This window comes from Leptonychotes weddellii, chromosome 2 (assembly GCF_054177405.1).
Source record: "Leptonychotes weddellii isolate Sample4059 chromosome 2, ASM5417740v2, whole genome shotgun sequence".
Classification (NCBI taxonomy): domain Eukaryota; kingdom Metazoa; phylum Chordata; class Mammalia; order Carnivora; family Phocidae; genus Leptonychotes; species Leptonychotes weddellii.
In genome coordinates, this window is record NC_138370.1 from 28,769,871 (window position 1) to 28,796,802 (window position 26,932).

The following is a 26,932-nucleotide window of genomic DNA, read 5'->3' on the forward strand; positions in this document are numbered from 1 at the left end:
TTTGAAAGGTAGTACCATTTTATTTAGTGTTGTAGAAATTTTAGGTTACTTCTGAAAAACAAACCAAAGAAATTAAAAACTTCCAAACTAACAAGGCAGGAAATTATTTTATAATCCAAAAATGCTGGGCGATCTTTCAATCGGAGGGTGGAAGAAGTCAAGTTAGTAGCTCATATAATAGATAGTGAGAAACCACAGAGTCGAGGTCGGTATGATTACTAGGAGGCTAAATTCTCCACCTAAGGCAATTAATCTGTCAGCCTTGAGGGATCATTAATTCGTAGTTCTCAAAAAGAAAATAAAAAGATCGATTGGGAAAAGGGACTCAGGGAGGGAAGATCCTACCTAATTTAACAGTAAATTGCCTCTGGCCTTCAATTGGGTATGTGGCTGAGTGTCATAGGCCCTCCTCCCTCTCTGCCCTTTTGAGCTCCCACTGTTAGCAAAGCTGGAAACCACACACACACACACACACACCCTATACACACACACACACACACACACCCTATTCATGTGCACACACCTCCCACTCAGGGTCAAGAGCTCTTCCTCATGGCAAAGGGCAGACTTTCTTGTTCCTCCACTGTGATATGCGTTAACACAGGAATAAAATGGAGGGCAGGAAACCTGTCAAAGTCCAAGGAATGAGATGATAGGAAACAGGCAAAGGATTGACATTTTTTTCAGGAGGCTGACCTCCAACTGAAGTTCACTGCAAGGTGTTCAGTGTTTAATCTGATGCTTCCCTTAAGTACTGACTGCTCTTTCTGGAGGCAGCTGGGCAAGGCCAGGAAAAGACCTGCTCCTGCTTCTCCAGAACACAGCTTCCTCCCAGCGTCCTTCCATCAGGTTGGCATTTCTAGCAGCCAGAGGCGAGTCCCAACTCTCCTCGTGTAGGTGAGCGTGCGCCCTCTGACACGTGCCGGGCACAGGAGCTCCAACACTCCAATTCACCAGCCCCTGCTAATGGCTCAGGGAAGACTAAAGCTTCTCCTAGACAAATCCTCCACCAAAGTAGAGCCCTCCAGGACACTCATTACCTCATGCCCTCCAGGTTAGCTACTTTGAGAGGTGCAGGAATGCTATAAATTGGATTTTTTTCCCCAGCAGTGGTAGAAGCCAGACACCCTTGAAGTAAATTGTCCTTCATCCTCCAGAGTCCCCAAGTGGCATTTCAGAGCACAGGAATTCACTCTTCTACCCAGACGTCCCTCTCAAACACTGACCGAGTTACATACCCGAGGTCCTAGCGGCAGATAATATCTCCAGACCAAGCACCTCTCGTGAACAGTGCAGGTCTCCACACCAGCTCTTCTAAGGAGAAATCATTCAGAGCACCCCTGCCCCAGTGCCCTTGGGTTATCACAGTCAAAATACGTTTTTAAGTAAAAAACCTATTGCGGAACGAATATATATACATGTACGTTTTCAGAGTTGAGGCGAATACATGGTTCTCTTTATAGGTATGTAAATAACTCTCATAGCACTACAAAAATACAAGTCATCTGGGAAGTTTACAGTGGTCCCCACTCCTGTAAGATAATCAAAAGCTGATTAATCAAGTTATAGTATCACCCTTCAGGTTAAAGTGCTCCGATATAACTAACATTGCAGCCAACGTGTGATCCTGAAAAGGGGTTCTGCTGCCAACCGTCCTGCCTCTTTACCCTCCACAGAACAAGAACATACAGAGAAGAGACCCCCAGTCTAATGACTGTTGTTGCCTCAAGCCCTGCCCACCGCGCAGGCCTGTGATCTTCTTCCGCCCCGGAGAGAGGTCAAAGTTTGGTAAGAGTCTGTCACAACCAGGAGGAAAAAAAAAAACGAGCAACACAGAAACATTCTAATTCCAGCATTAGGTTCCGAACAAGGAAACTACCTGAGGAATCCGAACTGGAGCTATTAGTTCAGAAGCGTCCTAGCTTTAAAAAATAGGTGTGTTCTTCTAGATTTAAAAATACAGCCAACCAAAACTAAGTGTTAATCTTCTTGCTCTTCGTAATTTTGTAACAAGGGTTGGTGGGGGGCGGGAATCGCCAGGAAGTGTTGCTGAGGAAATCAGGGAGCCAAGCAAAGGCACTGGGAAATAGGCCACAGGAGTCCTACTGAGATGATCCCATACCTTGTGGAACCGAGTAAATGCTTGGGCCACCCGATCCCTTCTCAAGCACTGACGAGGCCACTCTAGCCAGCAGGAACCTGGCTACCGGCTACCGTGAGCCTTTGACCAACCCCCGTTAAGTGAGTGCAAAGTGAGGAATTCCCTCTTCTGCTTCTCACGTCCCCACAGACACGCCCTATGGACCGATCAGGAGCACACTGTAAGGCTAAAGAGTAGTGCAGCTGGTGCTTAGAAAAGGCAGCTTGTTCCAAATCTACAAGGCACACTCAGAGGCTTTCTTTAACCTCCCCTGCTTCGGTCAAATCAACAAGACCAAGTCCAAGAAGCCCAGAGGTTTACACGGTATCAAAACTTAGCACCTGCAGCCAAACATCACCCTGAGCTACTCAAAAGCCAAGCAAGTATGTGCCCGGTCCTTCTCATTTCACCCCACACTTCACTGATGGGGCGGGGTGGGAGGAGGAGTACGTAGTTTTAAATGTCAATATCAAAGAAAGAAAATCCCAATGTTAAATACACGAATAACCCTGCGCAATCTGAGTCTCTGGGCCAGGAGCAGATCTTATGACCACATCTCTGGTCAGAGCATAAAACATTTATAATATACTTAAAGGCACAGTGGCATTTAAAAATAAAACCCTGGGAATGTATAGTAAAAGATTCATTGTAATAATTAACCTGGCTTCAGTTGGTGGAACTGACTCTTGCCAGATAACAGGCAAGGGAGGCAGCTGGTGACTTTGAGCCTGTAAGCTGGTTATCAGGCATACGGAGTCCTTGGCCTCAGGAGCAGGTGGAAACAAACTCACAAAACAGTCTCCGTCTCCTAGGCTGACGATTCACATCTTTCCTGCCTTTTTGCCGACCTGAGCCGGAATACGGAGGATGTTGGGGGTCTCCTCCATGACCCTGACGAGCAGATTGTCAATGTAGTCTTCCAGCTCGCGAACCTGAAACTCCTTCTTGCTTATCGTCTCCTTCTGTTTGAGGACCAACTGGATCAGCTCATCGTGGGTTAGCTGTGCATAAGCAAAGGCGGGGTCCGAGGGGTTGTATTTCTTTAGAAGGGGAGACAGGGGGAGAAAAAATGGTAAAGTCAGCAAAGAAGGCAAATATCGTAAAGAAATCTAAAAGAGGAAAATGTTATTAGCGATCGGAGTCTCCTGGGAATGTATTTTCAGTTCCGGTGGAAAACCGGTTTATTGACAAAGTTTTCTGTAAAGGATCAGAGCGTAAATAGTTGAGGCCTTGCAGGCCATATATGGCCTGTGTTGTCTGTTCTTCTTTGTTGGTTCGTTTGTTCTTTCTGTCTTACGACTTTTTAAAAATGTAAAAACCATACTTGGCTCACAGGCTACAAACCCCTGGATTAGACTCTGGATTTGAGGTTTTAGGAAATGTAACAATGGGAGGTCTCTGGACACTAGGAGCTGGCACAATGAAATATCAATGCGAAGCTGAGAGCCCCAAGCTAAGGTGGTGGCCCATGAAGAAACCCTAGTGACAGAAGGTGCAGGAGACGATGCTCACCCATCACCACCCCACGCAGCTGCTCATCCTGGACTACCTGAGGAGTCCACAGGTAGGCTGATGCACTGGCCACTCAGAGACCCCACTTTAAATCATTTCATACTTGAGACATGTGCAGAGTCAGAGCTAAGTGCCACGGTGGCGCATCACCCAGTCAGCAGCTCAGAATCATGGCACACCCTCTGGGCACACAGCGGCCAGTGCCAGGGCTGAGCGGCCCCACTCTTGCCAAGAGCAGGAGCCCTAAGGAGTTACTCCATCAGCATTTATAATCTGGGATGACTGGAGTCCAGCTGCAAAGTGACCAGGCCCAAACCATGAGGAAACACAAGATAAGGATTGAATGAAAAGTACCACGTCATACCAAGTCTCCAGCTGGAGAAGCTAAGTCAAGAGCAGAACCATCATTCACTCTTTTGACAACATGATAGAAGGCGCTGCTCAGTGCAGCGACGTAAGGTGCCTACACGCTAGCCAGACATCAGAGAGAAATCCCATCCGTCTTATCCTGGCTCGGAAGGAAAGCACAGGGCTCGTAGTCCCAGCTTAGAAGCACACACCGACAATTCCATGCACAGAGCAGGTTTTCACCTAACACAGGCTGCACGGAAACAGGCGAGATGTTGGACTACTTTTTCAAAAAACCACTTCTCCCTTAATCCTTTTGTTGTTTTTGTTTTTTTAACTTGTTGAAGGCACACATTCCTCTGGACCTCAGTCACCCTATTAGTAATTCTGAAACCATCTTCAACCAAAAAGTTGAGTGTCTGGAAAAGGATTCTGGAGACTGGTTGTACAAGGTGAACGTACTTAATGCTACTGATCTGTACACTTAAAAATGCTTATGATACCTTACGCACTGTTGCTGGGAATGCAAGCTGGTGCAGCCACTGTGGAAAACAGTACAGAGGTTCCTTAAAAAATTAAAAATAGAATTGATCCAGTAATCCCGCTACTAGGTATTTACCCAAAGAATACAAAAACACTAATTTGAAAAGATAAATGCACCCCTATGTTTGTTGCAGCATTATTTACAAGAGCCAAACTATGGAAGCAGCCCAAGTGTCCCTCGTCTGATGAATGGATAAAGAAGTGGTACACACACACACATAATGGAGTATTACTCAGCCATAAAAAATGACATCTCGCCATTTGCAACAACGTGGATGGACCTAGAGAGTATAATGCTAAGCGAAACAAGTCAGCCTGAGAAAGACAAATACCATATGACTTCACTCATATGTGGAATTTAAGAAACAAACCAAACGAACAAAGAAAAAAAAGAGACAAACCAAGAAACAAACTCTTAACTGTAGAGAACAAACTGATGGCTACCACGGGGCGGGGGGATGGGTGAAATAGATGATGGGGATGAAGAACACACTTATGATAAGCAGAGTAATGTATAAAATTGTTGAATCACTAAACTGTACACCTGAAACTAATATAACACTATATGTTAATTGCGCTTGAATTGAAAATTTTTTTTTTAATTTTTAAATGCTTAAGAGGGTAAAAGTTTGGGGCGCCTGGGTGGCTCAGATGGTTAAGCGTCTGCCTTCGGCTCAGGTCATGATCCCGGGGTCCTGGGATCGAGTCCCACATCAGGCTCCTGACTCAGCGGGGAGTCTGCTTCTTCCTCTCCCTCTGCCTCTCCCACTGCTCATGCTCTCTCTCTCTGTATCTCTGTGTCTCAAATGAATAAATAAAATCTTTAAAAAAAAAAAAAAAGAGGGTAAAAGTTTTATGTTATGTTTATTTTACCACAATTTTTTTTTTAAGATTTTATTTATTTATTTGAGAGAGAGAATGAGAGAGAGCAAGCATGAGAGGGGGAGGGTCAGAGGGAGAAGCAGACTCCCCACTGAGCAGAGAGCCCGATGCGGGACTCGATCCCGGGACTCCAGGATCATGACCTGAGTCAAAGGCAGTCGCTTAACCAACTGAGCCACCCAGGCGCCCCTATTTTACCACAATTTTTAAAAAAGGAGTTGTCTTGATGTCCTCAAGGGTTTTTAGATTATAGCTCTGTCATACAAGGATTTTATTTATTGAAAAATGTGGATCATATAAGATACGGGGCAAGACGGTTTGTGAGAGAGAAAGATGAAGAAGCTGTCGCCTGGAGGCAGGAGCAGCAGGTGCTCCTGGAGAGTAGAGACCAGGTCCTTAGAGTGCCTCACACACTAGGGCTCAGACAGCTGGACAACCAAGAGCCCTCTGCTACACAGGAAATCGGGACAAACTGCGAAGATGGGGCGTGACAGCTCAACTAGACTTTGAAGACAAATTAAAATTCATTTTCCCCAGGGGCGCCTGGGTGGCTCAGTCGGTGAGGCGTCTGCCTTCGGCTCCAGTCATGATCCCGGGATCCTGGGATCGAGCCCCGCGACAGGCTCCCTGCTCAGCGGAGAGTCTGCTTCTCCTTCTCCCTCTGTGCTCTCTTGCTCGCTCTCAAGTAAATAAATAAAATCTTTAAAAAAAATTAATTTTCCTCCAAAATAACAGAATTCTGCTTTCACTATAAAGGGGATATTTCCTCATAATGGAAAATCTCAAATGCAGAAGAGGGAAAAAATTATTACCTGGAACTCCAACACATAACATTTGGGTCTCTTATTTCTTCCTTGGTTTCTTTATGCTAAGTTTTATACTTTAAGCATCATGCAGAATATGGTTTTCAAGCATTTTAAAATTACTTTGTGAGCATTTTCCCATCACTAAATTTTAGCAAAAATAATTTTTAAAAAAGATTTTACTTATTTATTTGACAGAGAGAGAGAACACAAGCAGGGGGAGCAGGAGAGGGAGAAGCAGGCTCCCCACCAAGCAGGGAGCCTGACTCGGGGCTCAATCCCAGCACCCTGGGATCACAACCAGAGCCGAAGGTCTGAAGACACTTAATGGACTGAGCAACCCAGGCGCCCCCACCTTTTTTTTTTTTTTTTTAGCAAAAATCATTTTTTTTTTAAGATTTTATTTATCTATTTGACAGAGAAAGACACAGCGAGAGAGGGAACACAAGCAGGGGGAGTGGCAGAGGGAGAAGCAGGCTTCCTGCCAAGCAGGGAGCCTGATGCGGGGCTCGATCCCAGGACCCTGGGATCATGACCTGAGCCGAAGGCAGACGCTTAATGACTGAGCCACCCAGGTGCCCCAGCAAAAATCATTTTTAATGGATACTTAAAATTTCATTATATTTTACCTATCTCCTTTGCTAGATATTTAGATTTTTTCAGTTTTCAAATTATATATAACATTTTTATTAAAATGTATGAGCATAAATCTTTGATCACGTCTCTAAAATATTTCCTTATGATAAATGCGTAGGGTTGAAAAGGCATGTGCACTTCATACCTTACAAACTATGAAACAGCTATTCAATTTGGATTTCATAACCCAAAAGGGAAAGAATGTAAGACTTTGAAATCATTAGGCAATCCTAGATATGTGATGACTTAAAAAATTATAAAACAATCCAGCATTACAGAAAGTGAGCAACAGCCATGGCGAGGAAGAGGTACAAAGAAAATAACCATTAATTCAAGAAAAAACACTGCCCATTGTCACATATTTCCTTCCAGGATTTTCACCTTGGATGTTCCCACCATAGTTGTAATAATAATGACGTATATTCAAATCTGTGTCTAACTTTTTCCATATTAACAGGACAGATGATTTTTGGATGTAGTTGGCTGTATTATTTTTAAATGGAAGTGTTAAAGCCACCTGGGTAAATAATACACTCCTAAGTTATAAATCATCTATCTATAAGGGATGGAGGCCCTGAAACAGCAACCCAAAAAAAACCCCATTATGGTAATGACTCAGTTAGCTTTTCATAACTTCAGCTGTGCAATTTCTTTCCCTAACCTCGCTGGTACTTTGCAACATTCCAAAGAGTAGTTACTTTTGTAAATATTATTTATGGCTTAGTACAAAGCATCTGTTATATGGGGGGCCAAGAGGAGCCGCTAGGAAACTTTCCATATTTGCTCAGAGTATTTACTAGGTATAGTCCAGGACCAAGCGCTTTGTTGCAGGCAGCCAGAAGGGCAGCTGCCGGGCTTACAAATCATGAGCAAAATAAGCAGCAGTTGCCTTTGTTTTAAGGCAAGATATTCTCTCAGTCAGGGCCAGGAGATAAGCCCCTGATTAAATGAGCTTTGAAGAATAAATAAAATGGGAGCCAAGGGTCTTGCTCACTTCCCGAGAGCTAGGTGTTTGTTTCTCTTTGGAGCCCAGCTGCATTCCACAGTACAAGAGGGGATGGGAGGCTGCTCCATGACCCTAGTTTTCATTACTGTCCCTTTTATGCTGTTCTTTTGCCTGGTTTCCTGGTAAATATCGTTAACTCCTGGAAGGTAAGTGCTGCCTCTTCACACCCTCAGAGGCCCGCCAAGCTGAGCTGGGCGAGTTATGGGGCATTTTTAGGCTAGGGCTAAAACATAGCAGAATGATGCTCACTTACCACTGGCCCTGGCAGCTCGCAGTACAAGGGAAGAGAAGGCAAGGCAGCTAGAAGATGCTAGCTCGTTCGCCATGACCATCTGTTACCACTATTCAGCCTCCTTCCCTGAACCTCAGAGCCCCAGCTTTCAGTAAACCCTTCGCCCAGCTCCTGGCGGCAGAGAATCAACGGAACCCGGGTGGTAACAACTAACTGGCACTTTAAAAACGCTTCCAGGGGAGCCTGCGTGGCTCAGTCGGTTAAGCGTCTGCCTTCAGCTCGGGTCGTGATCTCAGGGTCCTGGGATTGAGTCCTGCATCGAGCTCCCTGCTGAGCTGACAGCCTGATTCTCCCTCTCCTCCCTGCTCATGCTCTCTCTCCCTATCTCTCTCTCTCACAAATAAATAAAATCTTAAAAAATATAAAAATGCTTATAGGAGTAAAGGAGACATGAGCAAGAAATTTTTATTCTAAAATCGCAAAGACTACTTGATGTTTTACAGTGCATAGGACTGTAAAATTCTCATTAAATGAAGCGTTTAGATGCCCTGGACTAAAATAGAAATAAAGTTTATTTCTACTGACAGTGGTCCCCAGTAGTCAGGAAGTTCCTCTCCACATATTTGAAACGCAACACAGCCTTGCCAACCAGTCCCTCCGTAAATCATTCTCCTCCAGCCCAAGTGATAACGAGTCAAAGACCAGAGGTTTGCAGCGAGGCAGTGTTCCATAGCCTCCTGACTTTAGAACCAGAAAGGGCAGGATGGAGATGCTCCAAAGCAGAGATCATCTGGGGGGTTGGCTTGGTTTCGCTGGTGGGCAGGAGTTGTTTTTTTTAAAGTTAGCCCAAGTTTTTGAAAGAGAAGAGATCCTCTAATCAAGCGATATCCTTCCTGGAAATTTAGCTTAAGAAGGGGAAAAGTTCTATGCAAGAAATTGTTGACTATAACGTTATTCACACTGAAGAACAGAAAATCACCCAAATATCCAATAACAGGGGAATGGTTAAGCAAATATTGGTACAACCATTTCAAAGACTAATTAAGTAGCAACATGCAAAAATGCTTATGATCTACTGAATGAAAAAGAGAATCGAACAGTGTTTCTATGTGGGCGATGGAACTGGAAAATCACCATTTTGCCACTGCCATATTCACCAATGGATCCGAAAGCCTGAGAACAGGATGTTTACATAGTCTGAAATCAACTCCCCACGAATTTCATATTGATTGTAAAAGGGGAAAATAGCAACTTTACACTGGAGAGCCTCGTGGACACCACCTAAAGTCAGTCATCAGAGTTAACATGCCCACTACCACGACAAGCGGATGTAATGTGCCTCCTTCTATGAACCACTGAGAAGGACGCATGATTTGCACGGTTAATTCCTGCCAGGAATGCGCGACCTCAACCAAACCATGAGGAGATAGCAGACAAATCCAAACAGAGGAAAATTCTACAAAACAACTGATCTAAAGTCTTAGAGAATGTCAAGGTCTTGAGAGACTTCAAGAAGGCTGGGGAACTGTTCCAGGATAAAGGAGCCCAGGGAGACACGGCAACAAAACAGCAAGAGATCCCGGACTGGATCCTGGACTGGAAAGAAAAACAGGAAAACTAGGGAGCACACTCATGAGACAACAGGTGAAGCTCAAGTATGGGCTACAGATGAGAAAAGAGGATTACATCAACTTTACATGTCTTGACCTTGATTAAATGACCTTATTCTTAGGAATTACACACTTAAGTATTTAGTGGTAAATGGGGCATGAGGTAGGCAACTTACCCTCCAATGGTTCAGACAAAAAAAAAAAAGTATATATATACAAAGAGAGAATGGACAGGGAACAGGAGAAAGAGAGGGTGAAAGTGATAAAGACAATATGGTAAAATGTCAACAATTGATGAAAGGTTTATAGCAGTCCTTTGTACTATTGCAACTTTTTTTAAGTTTGAAATGATTGCAGAATAAAGTTTCAAAAAAGTATATCTAGGCAATGATGACAACCACAAGAATTTTACATTCTTGCCAAAAGATAAGAAAGAATACACGGGGAAATGAAAATATCTGATTGGAACAGACCAGATGGTGGGTGACATTTTCTTCTCACCAAAAAGCAGCACCGGTATCAATCACGTTGCTTGAGACCTAAGCAATTCAACAATAACTAAGTAACTCTCAGGGGAGCAGTAATAATCCCCTGGGAAGCGTGGAGGCTTCCAAAGATTATCTGAAGACCCAGACGTTTGTATGCTCAAGTCACTCCTGGCATTACCTGCTGCCGAAGAAGGTGTATATCATGGTGACTCTAGAAATGGGTTTTTTCATAGATCCCTAACTAGCACGCCTACTTCTTGGAGGAGACATACCTTCATCATGGTCTCATTGATCAAGTTCTCACTGATGATGGTGGCGGTGCCCAAGCTGGAGTTAGCAATCTTGGTGGCTGTTGTGTTCATTGGCTTCACGGGGTGGAGTCTAAAGAGAAGGGGATAGGATCCTTAGACCTTTCAGTAATGACAAAACCGAGAAACCGTCCATCTCGCGGATGGCAGCCGGCGAGACAGACAAGAGGGCAGAGTGGTGACAAGTTCTGTTCACACCTCCAGTCCGACACACACCAGCGTTCCTGTGGATATGAGGGCGGCCAGCACGAGGCAGCCACATGCAGGCCCCCCATGCACACCGGACAGCCAGGTGTCCTGGTGCTCTCACAAGACCCCTGGTCTCACTGTCAATGTCAGAAGAACATTAAAGACAGCCTCTGATTTTGGGGGCAACTACAGCCTAGGACCCGCACCGTGGGAGTCACTACTGAGCCTTCCGTTCCTCAGCATCACCTTACAGCAAGCTTTCAGCGCTGCTGGGTTCTACCACTCCGTCTCGGCTGCTTTCTGATGCTAGGAAGAGACGGGCCACGGGACATCGTTGCGGTTCGAGCGCCCCAACTCTGACTGGGCAGAACAATCCCTAAACTACCTCTGAAGACTGGCACTAGGTTCTCCCTACAAACACAGGAGTGTCTCAAGGAGGTATTCCCACCACGGGGCAGGGGGAGACCCTTTGAAAACAGGCCCTACCAGCACAGCACGCGGGTGTGCCATCGGGACAGCCGTGCAAGCAGAAAGCCAAAACCCCCGCAGGCAGAAGGCAAAGGGTTGGGGGGGGGGGGCGGCGCATCGCTCCCATGGATGAAACGATCTTCCCCGACTCTCACCTGTGCTTGGCTGACCCCGTTGCCGCGCTCGGCTGAGCTGACACTGGATGTGTCTCTGAGGGTGAGACCCAGGCCTGAAGAAGCGGCTTCCTCTTGCTAGAATTTTCCACCTTACCAGCAGAGCCCTCTGCTGTTGCTTTTTTTTGAGATTCTGCTGTACCGGTGGGGTGAGTGTCAGCGTGTGGGCTGCTGGGGGAAGAGTGTGTAACAGGAAAGGTCTCAGAAAAGGAGGGGCTGGATATAGGAGAATCCAGGGCCCTATCAGGAGGCTGGCCTGGCCTCCCATTTCCCATCAGCTTTCCCTTCTCGCCACCGCCAGGACCTGGCAGCCGTTTATCCAAGCGTGAGCCCTTGCCAAGATCTGGTTTGTGAATTCCTGAAGCTGCAGCTGGACCTGAAGACGCTGCAGCAGATGCTTTGGGTGCCTCTGACCTGAGGTCATGCAGGCTCTCCACAGGCGCCGCCCAACCGTCTGCCTCGCCCCTCGGCCCCTTTTCCATCTCAGGACGGGCAGGGGACGGGCTCAAGGAAGAAGGCCCTCCTTCCAGGGCTGCCACCTGGGCTGTCTCTCTGTCGTCTTCAACCTGATCCACTCTCTCATCATCCGATGCCACCTCAGGAATGGAAGGAAGGGTTAAGGCCAGATCAGCCATGACTGGAGAGTTCATACCTGGGGTAGAGTGAAGGCCACTCAGGGGATCAGACAATAAACCTTCGTGATCACTGGCTTTGCTCTGATTTTGAGCCATAAGTATATTGTCTGGCTCGATCCTCAAGAGGGGAATGTCTTTCCCTGAGCTTGCTTCACTCACGGGGCCTTCTGAGACGCTCTCCTCGCATGAGGGGCGGGGAAGGGGGTCTGCCTCAGAAGCCGGCACACCACACTTCGCGCGCCCGGGTGGGGACACAGCGCCCTTCTCTGCGTCCTCTGCGTGAAGGGACCCAGCAGGCTCCCGGTCTGACACGTTTCCAGCAGCAGCTCCTTCATGCGTCAGCTCCTGGGGATCACTTCTGTCCTCTTCCACCGGCCCGGCGGACTTCTCTAGCTCCTCTTGCGTAAAGAGCTGCTCAGAAAATGACACGTGCTTCTTGATTTTCTTTCGGCTCTCGCCCACATTCTCTCCATGTCTCTGCATCACGGAGCCAAGAGGGGGAGCCGATTCTCCCATCTGAAGAGGGGGCACCCCTTCCTTCATGGCAGAAGTCATGCTGTCTTCCTGAAGTCCGTTCTCCCCAAAAGACGCAGACAGACTCTCCGAGTCTGTGTCTGCCCCCATCGGAGGCCTCCCCACTGGGCTTTCAGTCTGCCCACTTCTGAGTGAAAGGGCGAATGTTACTTCTTGGGCCTCCTGAAATGAAGGGATGTAGTCTCGTTCTGAGGGGGGAAACCCCAGATCTTCCCCCTGGTGCCCCATTTCAGGCTGCTTCAGGAGAGACTTTTCTGAGTCATTACCGACGGTGCTCTCTGGGCCTACCTCACTGGTCTTCCTCGTGGGAGAATCTTCCGTCCCTTTAGAAGCTGGAGTGGGTAGCTTTTTGGAAAGTGACCCCGAGCCATCAGAAATAGTCTTTGGAACTTGTGTTAAACTCTCCCTTGGCAATTCTGCCTTAAGGAGCAAAGATGGCTCTTCAGGACAGGCTTGGCCCTTGTCTGTGGAAGGCCAGTTCTCAACCGGCGTGGAGGTGGAAATGGGAGCCACTATGGGAGATGAGAAAGAGAAGACAGAGGGAGATTCAGAGGACGGTGTCTCTGCACCATGCCCCGATTTAGAAGGGACTGGTGTGTGGCCAGAACTGGAAAGAAGAGCAGAGAAGAAGAGAGGAGAGTCAGGGGAAGAAGGAAGCCTGGCTGTGGGTTGAGCCTCTGGAGACACGTCCAGTCTGCAAAAAGGACAAAATAAAGTCTGCAGGTCAGTTGCAGATGCATCGTGAGAGGCAAGAAACACTTACAAATAAAGTTGCTCCAAAGGGGAGAACACTTTTATATTTGGGGCAATATCTTAAGAAGTGAGAGACGGAACATCAATCACTTAACGTGCGAAAGGGACACTTTTATCACTAACACACCTGCCACACGAAGGACTGTTGCAACAGAAACAGAAAGCTCCAGGTAAAGCAACAGCCCACAGTTTCTTTTGGTGATAAACAAAAAGTATCTACAAAGTTCGAAGCAGTAAAAGATGCACCTGAAGGCAACAGGCACCAATCCTGAAGAGGAACAGTCTGCGTGTGTGTGTGTGTGTCCGTGTGTGTGTGTGTCTGTGTATTTGTGTGTGTGTGTGTGTGTGTGTGAAATCAAAGTAAGCAGAATCTCAAAAAAAAGTCTCTCCCATCCCAGACCACAGAAATATTGCTAGTGTGAATGTGAGAAAGCAGAAAGCCCCCAACGCTCACTCAGGCTCTTGCAACGAGATGCACACTGAACACGCAGAGAACGGGCACACTCGAGAGTGGGCCAAGGGTCTCCCGTGCCAGCACACCAATGCCAAATTGCAAGGAGGAAAGATATCATCTGCCTCAAAGAGAAATATGTGACAAGAACTCTAAATAAACACATGTTCTGCACATGCCACAACCAAAATCTGGTCTGCCCAACTCGCAATACTCAGAATCTGCTGCAAACCAGGGCATTCCACTGGGGGCTGATTATCTTACTGAGACGGAAAGACCATGCCTGCTGGCAGTGGCTCTGGGCTGGGACACATCACTGTAATCTGGGCCAGGGTGGGCCAGCCAGGCAGGCAGGCAGTCAGGCAGGATGGGCTGGTAAAAATAACTCAGGCCATTAAATGCTTGCCATACACTGGTACCACCCGGGAACCACATGCAAGATTTGCTCTACCGGCAGACCTTGCTGACCACCACGAACAGTGAGGTGCAGACCCTGCACCAGGGGGGCTAAGACTCACCGAGGCTTGACAGCTTTGGTCTGCGGAGCCCTTGTAGAGCCGACAGCTGGTGCAGGTTCTGACTTGGGCTCTCGGTCAGCTTCCGGTTCTGTGATCGGCACTTCCTCAAAGGGATTCAGGGATTTAACCCATCCAGAGATGACAGCCAGAGTGTCCTTCTCAGAGCTTTTCACTAGGTCTTCGTCAGGCCCTGGCTGGTCCTCCCTTGGTTGGACTTCCATCAGCGTGCCTTCCTTCTCCTTCCCTGGGATGGTAGGCAGGCTTCCACCCTCACTGCCCTTAGCCACGTCCTTCTTTCCCGTCACCAGAGAAAGCAAAGAGGACTTCTTGTTCTCCTGCTTCTTGCTCTCTTTGGTTTCTTTTGCAGCTTCCAAGCTCGCCGGAGCCGTGTTCTCCCGAATATCCCCACTGCCCTGCGGCTGGTAGGTCGGCAGAGACATGGATTTCGGAGGGTCCTTTGTGGAAGACTCAGAGAACTGCCCGTCGGAAGACACCACCCCTCCATCTCCAGGCTCCTTCCAAGACCTAGGAGCCAGGTTCTCGGTGGAGGAGAACAGATGCTTCTTCCTGAAGCCCTGGGGGGACGGGGAAGAGGAGGGGGTACTGTCCTTGGTCTCACTCTTGGCTTCCGGCTGCTCCATGTAAACATGGTTCCCGTTGATACAGACATTAGAGCGAGAAAGGACATCATTCTTAGACCGAAGGCCGCCAAGAAACGAGAGTCCTTCCTTCTTGGGAAGACTGAAATTGATCTGGTTCAGTTGCTTAGCATCTGCACTCTCTGTTCTCTTGTGAGACAGGACTGTGGAAAGAAAAACAAAGATCAAAAGGAAACAAGAAGTTAAACGACCGGTTCACAACCGGAAGGGGGTGACCATCTCTTGTGTCTGAATGCATTTCTGGTTATCGGCATGGGGGTGTGTTACTGGCATCTAACAGGTGGAGGCCAGGGATGCTGCTAAAGATCCTATGATGCACGGGGCAGTCCCCACAATGAGGAACTATCTGGCCCCAGCTACAAACGGTGTGGAGGTTGAGAAACCCTGCATTAAACCAATGAGAAGGGCAGAATCTGGCCAACAGTAAGGATTTGGTCATTGAAACTGAAGTTCAAATCCACAGTTAATTCACAGTTAAAGGAACTAGATTCCTCAACTTTCATTAAAGATGATTCCCATGAGGGTTAAACACATTAATAGGATCTCAATAAATATCTGATGAGTTAATAAAATGTCAGAACTGCTCTAAGGTTCTATGATTTTACTCTTAACTTAAAAAAAAAAAAAAAAAAAAAAAGCCTGGATATATTCATTGTTAACTCCAAAAGCTTTTTTAATGTACATCAGTTACAGAGCCAGACATTTTATTTTTTTTATTACCTTTTTTTTAAAAGATTTTATTTATTTATTTGAGAGAGAGCACAAGCAGGGGGAGCAGCAGAGGGAGAGGGAGGAGCAGGCTCCCCAATGAGCAGGGAGCCCAACATGGGGCTCAATCTCGGGACCCAGGGATTATGACCTGAGCTGAAGGCAGGCGCTTAGCCAACTGAGCCACCCAGGTGCCCCGAGCCAGACATTTTAAAAAAGGAATTTATACATTCTTAGAAACCAGAGGGCTTAGGAATAGAGAAGCCTTTCTAACCAAGATTAACCACCATCACCACCATCACCACCATCATCTTCATTTCAGTAACCGAGGAACTGAATTAAAACCTTCCTCTTTAAGATTTGCTTCTTCTCTCCTAATGCAAATAGGCTGAGAGAGAGCGCCCAAGTAAGAAGGAGGAGAAAACTTACCATCCGAGGCAGAGGAGGATTCATCCTCATGGTCATCATCCTCCCACTGGGACTGAAAGTCTCCAGGACGAAGCAGCACTCGGTCTGACTTTGAAGTAGGCAGGACGGACATGGACTGGGAAAGTGGCGTTTTCTGCAAATTCGACTTCGAAAACAGGGTCTTGATCTTCGATTTCTTTTTCTTGTCTTTGGAAGGAGACTCATCATCACTGTCAGCGGAGGGTGTCACGCTGGGAATGATGGCTGAAGCAGTATCTGACGCGCTATCCTTACGCTTCCCCTTGATCTTGTCCTTGAGTTTCCCAAATGGATTCCGAGACTTGTCTTTCATGGAGAGGTCAAACATGCTAGCAGTCATGTTGTTTCTCATAAACTGGATATCAACCTCAATTTCTCCTCGCTCTTTATCCTTCTTTCCTGGTTTGGATTTCAAGGTATACCACCTACAAGGAGAAAGGCTGAGAGGTTACCCTGGAATCAAAGAGCCTAAAACAATGTTCACTGTTCCCATTAACCAGTCTCTCTTCTCTGCTACCACCAACCTCTTACATAAGCACATTGTTGGGCTCTCTTCTTTGGAGTTGAGGGTGGGGTAGGGGAATGAGGGCAGAACTTGCAGTTTCGTTTTTGAGGAGACATCCACCAGGCAAAGATAGGATCTGATTCTGTACTTAATGTACAGTCACTTAAAATCTTGATTCAATAGCTATTTCTTTTTTTTTTTTTTTTTTTTTTTAAAGATTATTTATTTATTTATTTGACAGAGAGAGACACAGCGAGAGAGGGAACACAAGCAGGGAGAGTGGGAGAGGGAGAAGCAGGCTCCCCGCAGAGCAGGGAGCCCGATGCGGGACTCGATCCCGGGACCCTGGGATCACGACCTGAGCTGAAGGCAGTCGCTTAACCGACTGAGCCACCCAGGTGCCCCCAATAGCTATTTCTAACAATAAAATAAATCAAACATGGGGTGGCTGGGTGGCTCAGTCGTTAAGCGTCTGCCTTCGGCTCAGGTCATGATCCCAGGGTGCTGGGATTGAGTCCCATATTGGGCTCCCTGCTTGGCGGGAAGCCTGCTTCTCCCTCTGCCACTCCCCCTCCTTGTGTTCCCTCTCTCGCTGTCTCTCTCTGTCAAATAAATAAAATCTTAAAAAAATAAATAAATCAAATAAAATAAATCAAATATTCCAACCAATCATTTCCTGTGACTGGTATTTTCCGTCAACAGGGTAAAAATGCAAAGCTCATACACAAACAGTTAAGAAGGCAGAATGCAAATTCACACACGCATCTCAGAAAAAAAAGCAAGAGTTTGTAGAACAGTCCCTGCCAGGGAATAATAGAAAATATAAGACAGAGTAAATATGTTTTTTGTTTTTGTTTTTCAAAAAGAATGAAATATGCCAGTCACAAAATAACATTGCGGAACACCTGGGTGGCTCAGTTGGTTAAGCGTCTGCCTTTGGCTCAGGTCATGATCCCACATGGGGCTCCCTGCTCAGTGGGGAGTCTGCTTTTCCCTCTGCCTGCCGCTCCCCCTGCTTGTGCGCTCTCTCTCTCTGACAAGTAAATAAATAAAATCTTTAAAAACAAATGTCATTGTATGATTCTACTTATATGAGGTACCTCCAGCAGTCTAATTCATAGAGTAGGAATGGCGGTTGCCAGGGGCCAGGGGCAGAAGTGAATGGAGAATTAGTATTTAATGGGCACGGTTTCAGTTGGAGAGAGAAAAAAGTTCTGGCCAAGGATGGTGGTGACGGCTGACGGCGGCACAACAATGTGAATGTACTTAATGCCACAGAACTATACACTAAAAAAATGGTGAAAATGGTAAATTTTGTGATGTATATTTTACCATCCTAAAAAAAAAAATTGGAGGGGCGCCTGGGTGGCTCAGTCGTTGGGCATCTGCCTTCGGCTCAGGTCATGATCCCGGGGTCCTGGGATCGAGCCCCGCATCGGGCTCCCTGCTCAGTGGGAAGTCTGCTTCTCCCTCTCCCACTCCTCCCCCTGCTTGTGTTCCCTCTCTCGCTGTGTCTCTCTCTGTCAAATAGATAAAATCTTTAAAAAAAAGAAAAAAAATTGGAAATTGAAAGGAGGCATTCTTTCCTAACTTAATAATCCAAAAAAGAAATATTTCAAACACTATTCAAGTATTTCAACTGGTCGTTTGCAAACTCCTTCAAGATATGGCAAATATTCTATCAGTCCAACTCTCCCGAAAGACGAACGTCAGAAAAAGGAAATCTCCCGTGGGCATTTTCCATCTGGTGAACTGCAAGAATGTGAGCCGGATTAGTAGCATGACCACTATAGAGCAGAAAAGTCTGAATACATGGTCCACTGACAGCCATCCCCAGGGTTACCGTCACAGACTGAGAAACCACATTTGGATGTTCTGGGTGGTGACCTAGTTAAGAGCTGAGGGCCGGGGACGTTAAGGAAATGATAGGTTTGCTCAAACGGGCACAGTTTCCTCTTTCACCCTCAGCCGGTCTTGCTCACAGGGCAGATCGCTGCCCCACTATCTCAGCTTACTGTACACTAAAAGGAAAGGGGCAGAGGAAGCCGACATCTAACATTTAAACAGCGCCTACAGCATACCTGGCATTGTGCACACTTAGGGGTGTCCTCATCTAAGTCTCACAAGGATGACACGGAATGGACATTATACCCATTTTACAAAGACACTGAGGCACACAAGGCAGGTGATTCGTCCAAGGTCTTGCAACTGGCAAAGGGCATAGGCAGGATTCTGAGTCAGTTCTGCATTTCTCCAAAGCTCCTAGTCTTTCTCTTACACCAAACTTCCCGCTTTGCACTCTCTCCTAACTCACCTCCCCTTTGCAAGACACGAGAGGAGGGCTCAAATTTAAATTCTTTCTGAGGCAAGTTTAAGCTTCTCATGTGAAAGTCCTATCATAAGAAAAAAAGAGGTGTTCTCAGAAGAAAGGGGGAAAACCCGCCATACCCAGCCACCCCTCATAAATCGTAAGATTACATATAAAGTCCAGTATGCAAAGCCATCGAGAAGAACTTAGACTGGATTTCAAAAATACAGCCAACATCGGAGAAGATGATGTGAGCTATGATTCTGGACCTTTAGGGGAAAATCTTTTATGGTTTTTAAAAACCACAGGCCACAGCTGGCGGGGGCAGTGGAGATGAAAGGTGTTTACAACACCACCTTACCCCTGCCAGTCTGGTGTCTTTCCAGTATATCTTCCAAGACCTAGCCTGGAAGCTTTTGCATGCTTGTCATTTAGATGTCCAGAAGATTATTTGTATTTTTCTCTTCGGACAGTCACGTGGCTCAACAGTAGCCTGGGTGATGAAGGGTGGTTAGCTTTTGTAAATACCCACTGCAGGCACCTGGAAAGGGGAAGTTGCTGAAAGCTGACTGCGGAGCTCAGATGACCACACCAGCCACAAGCAGTTTCACCTCTCCACCCTGGGGAGGCCCATGGGTCAGGCCGCCTCCCCAAGCTCTTCCACGCAACTCAGTCCCGACCCGCAGCCTCCCAGGGGATGCAGAGATGACCTTCAAAGATGCAGAGACCTTCAAAGCAGGCTGTCGACAGTTCCTGGGACCAGCCCTCCTCTCCAAAAGTATCAGCGCCAGTCTGTTTGTTCTGAGTGACGCTACAACCAACTCTAGAATCCTCCCTGGGGAACCTATTAGTACCCGATGCACAGGTTCGGTCCCCTGGCATTAAAGTGGGATTTGTTTGGGGAACCTCTAAAACCACTAGGAGGTGTGAACAGATGCTTCATCAACTGTTCCTATCATTTATTTTCACAGGCAAACCTAAAACCAAACACCATGTAGCCAAGAACAGGCACAGGGCTGTTTAAGGATGGGAAGAGCAGCCTGAATCACAGGTAAGCGTCCCACGCAAATGTTCAGAATTTTTAAAAATCTGTGCTGGATTTATTAAAGCTGGAAGAGAAGACAGGAATTGTTTCTTCTCACACTATTACCCTCATCATTAAAAATTCAAACCGTTTAAGCAAGGGTTCTTGCACACGCATAACTCAAAAATAAATGAAAGCCATGATTCATGAATGTCTCACCCTAAGAAATCCCAAACCAGACACATTTGTAGGTTTCAACATCAAGCTTCAATTCGATTTTAAGTGTTTCTATCCATTTGTTTTTGTTTTGCTTTGTTTTTTTAGCTCATTTAATTCCATCACCTCACGGAAGTAGTTCATAAATAATGAAGTCCCAGCAGGGCCACACAGCCTCTGATGCAAAATGGGCGTGTTCCAGCATTGCCTTTCATGGAGGCCCAGAAAGCTTGAATTATCTCAGAAATCAGGGCCGGGTTCATTTTCCTAATCCAAAGGGCAGAGTACATAAAGAAAGCCATCATCCCAAGGTAGTGAGTTTGTTTTTAAGCCCATATTCTGGAAAAATCCTGCAACCAATCAAGAAAAATCAAGCAATCCCTTCCACAAATAATTATTTTAACTTATAATTAAAAACCAAGTTCTTCAAAAATCAAAAGGATCTCTGAATACATAGAAAGTGACAGAAGACTCACATAAACTATATTTTAAAGTAATAACAGGCATAAGGTAAAAATTCAAATCATACAAAACAGTATAAAATGAAAACTTTACTCTTCCTACCCCTCTATGCTGCTCAGGCAAGTGATGGTCCTGGGTATATATACACAAAAATGCCTATTATCCAAATAGGTTGCCCTGCTGTTTTGGAGTTTTTTGGGTTTGTTTGGTTTTTTGTTTTTTTGGGTTTTTTTGGTAAAACACAAGACAAGGCAATGGCTAAAAATATAGAAAAATTCATTTATGTCTTCTATTGTCTGGATCCGCATTGTCAAATCTCCCAGGGTTTAAACAGTCATTTTGAGAAGAGCTAAAATTATCCAACCATGACCAATTCTCTGGGTCAGTCTGCTTTGGAGCGCACCGTTTCTCACTATGCGGCTCAAATACATGGAAAGCTGATCACAGGGGGCCTTCCATCGGAATGTGGCAGGGTGAGGGCAGTGTGGTTCCTGCTCTTGGGAAATGAAAAGTCTCACAGCAATGCAGACTTTCGGGATTACACTTGTAAAGGACTGGTTGGTATGTCTCAAAAATAATCTTTCTGCAGCTGAAACAAACATGTTTTTCCTTTAAAACATTCCAGAGGCAGACAGGTACAGGGAAACAGTGCCTTCAAAGATTCAGTTCAAACATTTTTACGCAGCCGGCACTGGAAATACAAAACAAACGGGCCAGATTCTGCCCTAAAAAGCTTACCCTCCAGTGGGAGAAAGAGACCAGGCTCACCAAACATCACCAAGTGTTACATTAGGACCACTGCTGCCTTTTCTTTCTGACTTGGAAGCATGAGAAAATAATCAGACACGGGAAGAAGTGCCTACTAAAGGGTACAATTTTGGGCGCCTGGGTGGCTCAGTCGGTTAAGCTACTGCCTTCGGCTCAGGTCATGATCCCAGGGTCCTGGGATTGAGTCCCACATCAGGCTCCCTACTCCGAAGGGAGCCTGCTTCTCCCTCTCCGACTCCCCCTGTGTTCCCTCTCTCGCCGTGTCTCTCCCTGTCAAATAAATAAATAAAATCTTTAGGAAAAAATAATAAATAAAGGGTACAATTTTATCCCAAGTAAGGGCTCTCACACACAAATAGGGTCCTCGGCAAAATTAAATCCCAAGGGGCTATGCGAACCACCTACGTAGGGGCTCCAGCAAAATGAATACTGCATACTTGTATTAGACACAGGAGGCTCCAAGAAAGGGAGGGGAAGAAAGACCACTAGCTCTCCAAGTGACTTCAACATTTTCATGTGTGTTAATTTCAAGGGCTCTGTGTCTGTGGGTCCAGTCGGGAACCCCGGGTCTGTGGTGGACTGCCTATTTCCCTCCCCCTGCAACATCTCTACCTGACTTGTAGCGTGAGTCACCCCCACGGTAACCGAGCATTGTGACACAGGGGATTATGGCCTCAGGTGAGGGAAGAAGCAGGAAGAACAGAACAGCACCTGATGTAGTGTTTGACACAGAGGACACTCTCAATCTTTCTTAGATGAAGAATTTTTTCAAAGCAATTCATTAGTTGGCTTCGCCAGAGAATAAAAATAAGGCTGAAAATCACGTGGGGTTAGCAGCTGAGAACATCTAAAAGGTGTTCTCAAAAGGGGTGAGTCCAGATGGGTGATATGTCTGGACTCTTCACTTAGTAGCCTGGAAGCAACGCAGAGCAAACAGGGACAGAAATATTTACGACCTATAAAACATTTGTGGTGTGTACCCTACAGAGGCTAAGTAGTTTAACAAGTTTTGTGATTGCCCTCGGTAGCTGGTCATCATTACCTAACTCGGAATACAGAATGCCCGATTGGCCAACCTGGCCTCCTTAGGTGGCCCTTCCTCTCTGCCCATTGTCAACAACTTGGAAGAATTTGTGGTCAATCATGAGAGAGGCAAATGGCTCATTTTTTTACCCCAATCCCTAAAACAGCCATTCTGGCAGCACTGAAAAGCTATGCGTAGCCACCAAACTCGATCCTAAAAGTTGGTAAGTGCCATGCTCCAGGAGAGAGAACAGAAAAAGCAGGTTGAAAATGCTTTGGGTCCTTTCCATATTATTTGCTTTATGGAAATTCTCTTAGAAAGTGAGCAAACAGGTTACAGAAAATTTTTTGTTAGGGCGCCTAGGTGGTTCAGTCAGTTAAGCAACCGACTCTTGATCTCAGCTCAGGTTTTGATCTCAGGGTTGTGAGATCCAGCCCTATGTTGGGCTCCATGCTGGGCAGGGAGTCTATGAAAAGAAGAGAAAAAAAAAAAAGAAAAGAAAAAGAAAAAGAGGGGCGCCTGGGTGGCTCAGTCGGTTAAGTGTCTGCCTTCGGCTCAGGTCATGATCCCAGGGTCCTGGGATCGAGCCCCACATCGGGCTCCCTGCTCAGCGGAAGCCTGCTTCTCCCTTTCCCACTCCCCCTGCTTGTGTTCCCTCTCTCACTGTGTCTTTCTCTCTCTGTCAAATAAAAAATAAAATCTTTAAAAGGCAACAAAACAAAACAAAAACTTAAAAGAAAGAAAAAGAAAAATTTTTTGTTAATTGTTTTTAAATGAACTCACTTTCATGCGAATCTGACCATTATTACCTTTTTATGTGTCTTCTTGAAATCTTTCTCCTGTACATTTTAACAATCACTAGCTGAAAGACTTTAGGCAAGTTACTTACCCTCTCTGTGGCTGAGGCACCTCCTCTGAAACAGGGCTAAAAGCACCTACCTCATCAGGATGTTACCAAGATAAAATGACCCAATACATGTCAAGTGCTCAGAACAGCGCCTGGCACTTACTTAGTAAGCATTCGATAAGTGATAGCTATAATCCTTACTCAGCTGTAACCACAGCAGACATGCAATTTTATTTATAGTGTGTTGTACATTATTGCCCTCCAGTCTTCATACCTGCCATTTCTAAGGGCTGCATGACCTTCTGCGAAGTGCACGTATACCATGGTTTACCCATTCAGATCATTCTCGGAAGGGAATTTAAGATACTAACATTTCTGACTGGCTGTACTCCTAGTTATCTGACCTTATCCATCAAATCCAAACAATGGTTTGCATATGAAGGGAGGAGGAAAAGACAGTTACAAAATCAGTTTGTATTACATAATTTCTAAAATTAAGAAGTATATAAGAGTTTTAAAAATACCATGATAGGTGTATAGTTTCTGTAACTTACTGAGAGATTTACTGACCCTCAGATACAACTCTTCAGCATTTCTACATAGCAGGGATAAGAAACAGAGGGCTTCCAAACCCTTGTGGAGATACGACAAGATGGCATGACTGACTGAAGTATCAGGATCAAGACCTGTGTTTTATTTTTTTTATAAACTTTATTTTTTAAGAATTAAAAAAAAATTTTTAATTTATTTTTGTGAGAGAGCACACAAGCATGGGGGGGGCACATTGAGGGAGAAGGAGGCTCCCCACTGAGCAAGGATCCCAATGCAGGACTCAATCCCAGAACCCTGAGATCATGACCTGAGCCGAAGGCAGACACTTAAAAAACTGAGCCACCCAGGGACGCCTGGGTGGCTCAGTTGGTTAAGCGACTGCCTTCGGCTCAGGTCATGATCCTGGAGTCCCTGGATCGAGTCCCTGGATCGAGTCCCACATCGGGCTCCCTGCTCAGCGGGGGGTCTGCTTCTCCCTCTGACCCTCTTCCCTCTTGTGCTGTCTCTTATTCTCTCTCTCAAATAAATAAATAAAATCTTAAAAAAAAAAAAAAAACTGAGCCACCCAGGTGCCCAAGACCTGTGTTTTTTTGGCTTTTCTTTGTTTGTTTTTTTTAAGATTTTATTTATTTATTTGACAGAGAGAGACAGCGAGAGAGGGAACATAAGCAGGGGGAGTGGGAAAGGGAGAAGCAGGCTTCCCGAGGAGCAGGGAGCTCGACAGGACCCTGGGATCGACCTGAGCCGAAGGCAGACGCTTAACGACTAAGCCACCTAGGTGCCCCATCAAGACCTGTGTTTTAAATGGAAAGTAATCACTCAGTGCTAAATTCCCTGTAGATGAGTACTAAAGAGATAGCAAGCATCAGTATTTTAAGATTCTCTAAAAATTAGAAAAATCAGGGTGCCTGGGTGGCTCAGCTGCCTGGGTGTCTGCCTTCCGCTCAGGTCATGATCCCAGGGTCCTGGGATCAAGCCCCGAGTCATCAGGCTCCCTGCTCAGTGGGGAGCCTGCTTCTCTCTCTCCCTCTGTCCCTCCCCACCTTGGGCACATGCACGCGCTCTCTCTCTCCCTCAAATAAATAGAATCTCTAAAAAAATAATAATAAAAATTAGAAAAATCAACATGTTTTTAAACATGGAAGTCTACCCCTCCTATAATCATTTGTCAATTTGTTTTTTTACTTGATCATATCTCAAAAAGCCACAAATGTTAATATTCTACCATCAGATCCGGTACCTCGCCTCTTGCCCAACGGATCTGTCAAAGAACAATCTCCTAGCAATCACGGGTTCCTTTATCACTCACACAAAGAGACTTGAAGAATGGGACAAAAATGCAGTGGCCTGGTTCCCCATCTCTTGACCACGACAAAAGAAAACAAACACACCCTAGCATAAGGGACCTACCAGTCCACTCCCCTCCCCACAGACAGATTCGCACTCTTTTGGTGAGAGTTCTGGGCAAGGAAACAGTATGGATGATTTACCCTGCCATCAAGCTAAGACTCGAGAAGGAGGGGGAAAAAAAACACCCACATTTTTAAATCCTGTTTTAACAACCAATGATTAGTAAAAATGAGAAGTGCCATTGGGGTACAAGGAAAACCCCACAAGACTGGTGCTAGAGAAGGCAAGATGCCCGAAGAAGTACCCCGGAGCCCAGCCCGCCCTGGGGCCCTTCGCACAGGACACCCATTCTTCATGATCACAAGAGGCCTTTTCAGACCAGGCTTTCTGGAAGCCTTAACTGTTCTACCTAGCTTAGCCGAAGTACGCGGCGGCCACACCTCTAGAAACATTTTTCTGGGATTCCTTATAAATGCCTCCCCTCTACTCCATTCAAAGGCCAGCATTCAGGAAAGGACACTTAATTACCACTGCCTTTTTTCTCTCCACAGCCACATTCCAAAATGTGTCCCTCGGGGACACCCTGGAGACTAAAATCCTTGATTTTTCTCTAGCAGATTACCTACAGACTTCTCCCTGCAGGAAAGGAATTTCTCGTCTCACGAAAAGCAGCTCCCTTGCCAAAGGCACGGTTAGTAGAAGGTAACTGGCAAACAATCCATGGCCCAAGCTGAGAAACGGAAAGAAACAGCAAGAAACAGAGCTGTGCCTCACGCCTCACCCGCCCCTGGTCTTTAATCCACTGGGCCAAATATAAGATTAAAGCCTTCTCCACAGCCACGAAGGGCAAACGCCCGCCCGTCCTGTGCCGCCAGGGACCTCACCCAGTCATCACTCCTTCCCTCACTCCCTCACACAGATGTTCTGAGCTCCTGCCCTGGGTCACAGGGCAAAGGACAAGACCAAAGTGGTCCCCGGCCAAGGGAAAAGCAGGCGAAGTCAGGCTTGGAATCCGGAGCCCGCTGGGGCACCAGCTCAGGACACCTCAAGAGGAGTTCTCAACTGCCGAGTCTTTTCTAAAACAAATGATCTTGGCAGGGGACTGATTTTCTTCAAAGGCCAAAACGAGGATCTGGGTGTTGATTTTTTTGGAATTCAAAGACCTCGAGGCTTAGAGATCTATCCGCACAAGACCCAGAATCAAAGGCCACCCAGGGGACTGCTCTGGGACGAAGATAAGGCCTGAAATGACCTCTTATCACTTTCTCCATTAGGCCAGGGCTTCTTAATCCTTCTGGAGCTAAGCCAGAGCCAGCGTCTCCAAGAGCGTAGAGCGTGGAGTTTTCTAGGATGTATGGCAACTAAAATTGTAGTATTTTAATAGATACCTGAGATTACTGTTAAGGGGGAAAAGAGTAAGGTCAGCAAATCCATGTTGGGGTGGATAGCATTTTAATAAGCATATGTATTGCTTTTAATGCAATTAGAACATTTTTTTAGTTAATCACTACAATTAAAATAACATATCAGATACTATTTCTGAAAACCTCCCTCTGATGGTAGTTACAGAAATACAATAGAGGTCTTTGTAACCAAAGGGAAGTTTAAGCAAAGTGAAAAAGGCACAGGACTCCTTTGTATACTTACCTTCCCTAATGTGAAAAACATGTAAGTGGCTGCCTTACTTGCCTCCAGAGTTTTATCTTTCACTTACAGTTTATTTTTCCTAATGTTATGTATGATTTTTTCCTTTTCTTAGTCCTGTACTCCTTGAAGCGGTGACTTCATCAGCTGTGTTAGGTAGCACACCAGTGAGGTTTCTTTTTTTTTTTT

The 26,932-nt window shown here is 46.0% G+C and overlaps 1 protein-coding gene across 2 annotated transcripts in view; it reads right to left on the reverse strand.

Moving 5' to 3' along the window:
• RAB11FIP1 (RAB11 family interacting protein 1) overlaps window positions 1–26,932 on the reverse strand; it is a 33,831-nt gene continuing 6,899 nt past the window's right edge. Inside the window, exons 2-6 of one of the 2 annotated variants that reach the window (XM_006741431.3) lie at window positions 16,026–16,468; window positions 14,230–15,031; window positions 11,321–13,201; window positions 10,473–10,581; window positions 1–3,180 (exon numbers count right to left, since the gene is read on the reverse strand). In XM_006741431.3, the coding sequence (XP_006741494.1) occupies window positions 2,962–3,180; window positions 10,473–10,581; window positions 11,321–13,201; window positions 14,230–15,031; window positions 16,026–16,468 (3,454 nt within the window). In that variant the 3' untranslated portion in view covers window positions 1–2,961. The remainder of the gene's footprint in view (window positions 3,181–10,472; window positions 10,582–11,320; window positions 13,202–14,229; window positions 15,032–16,025; window positions 16,469–26,932) is intronic. The other variant, XM_006741432.3, reaches the window with a different exon arrangement.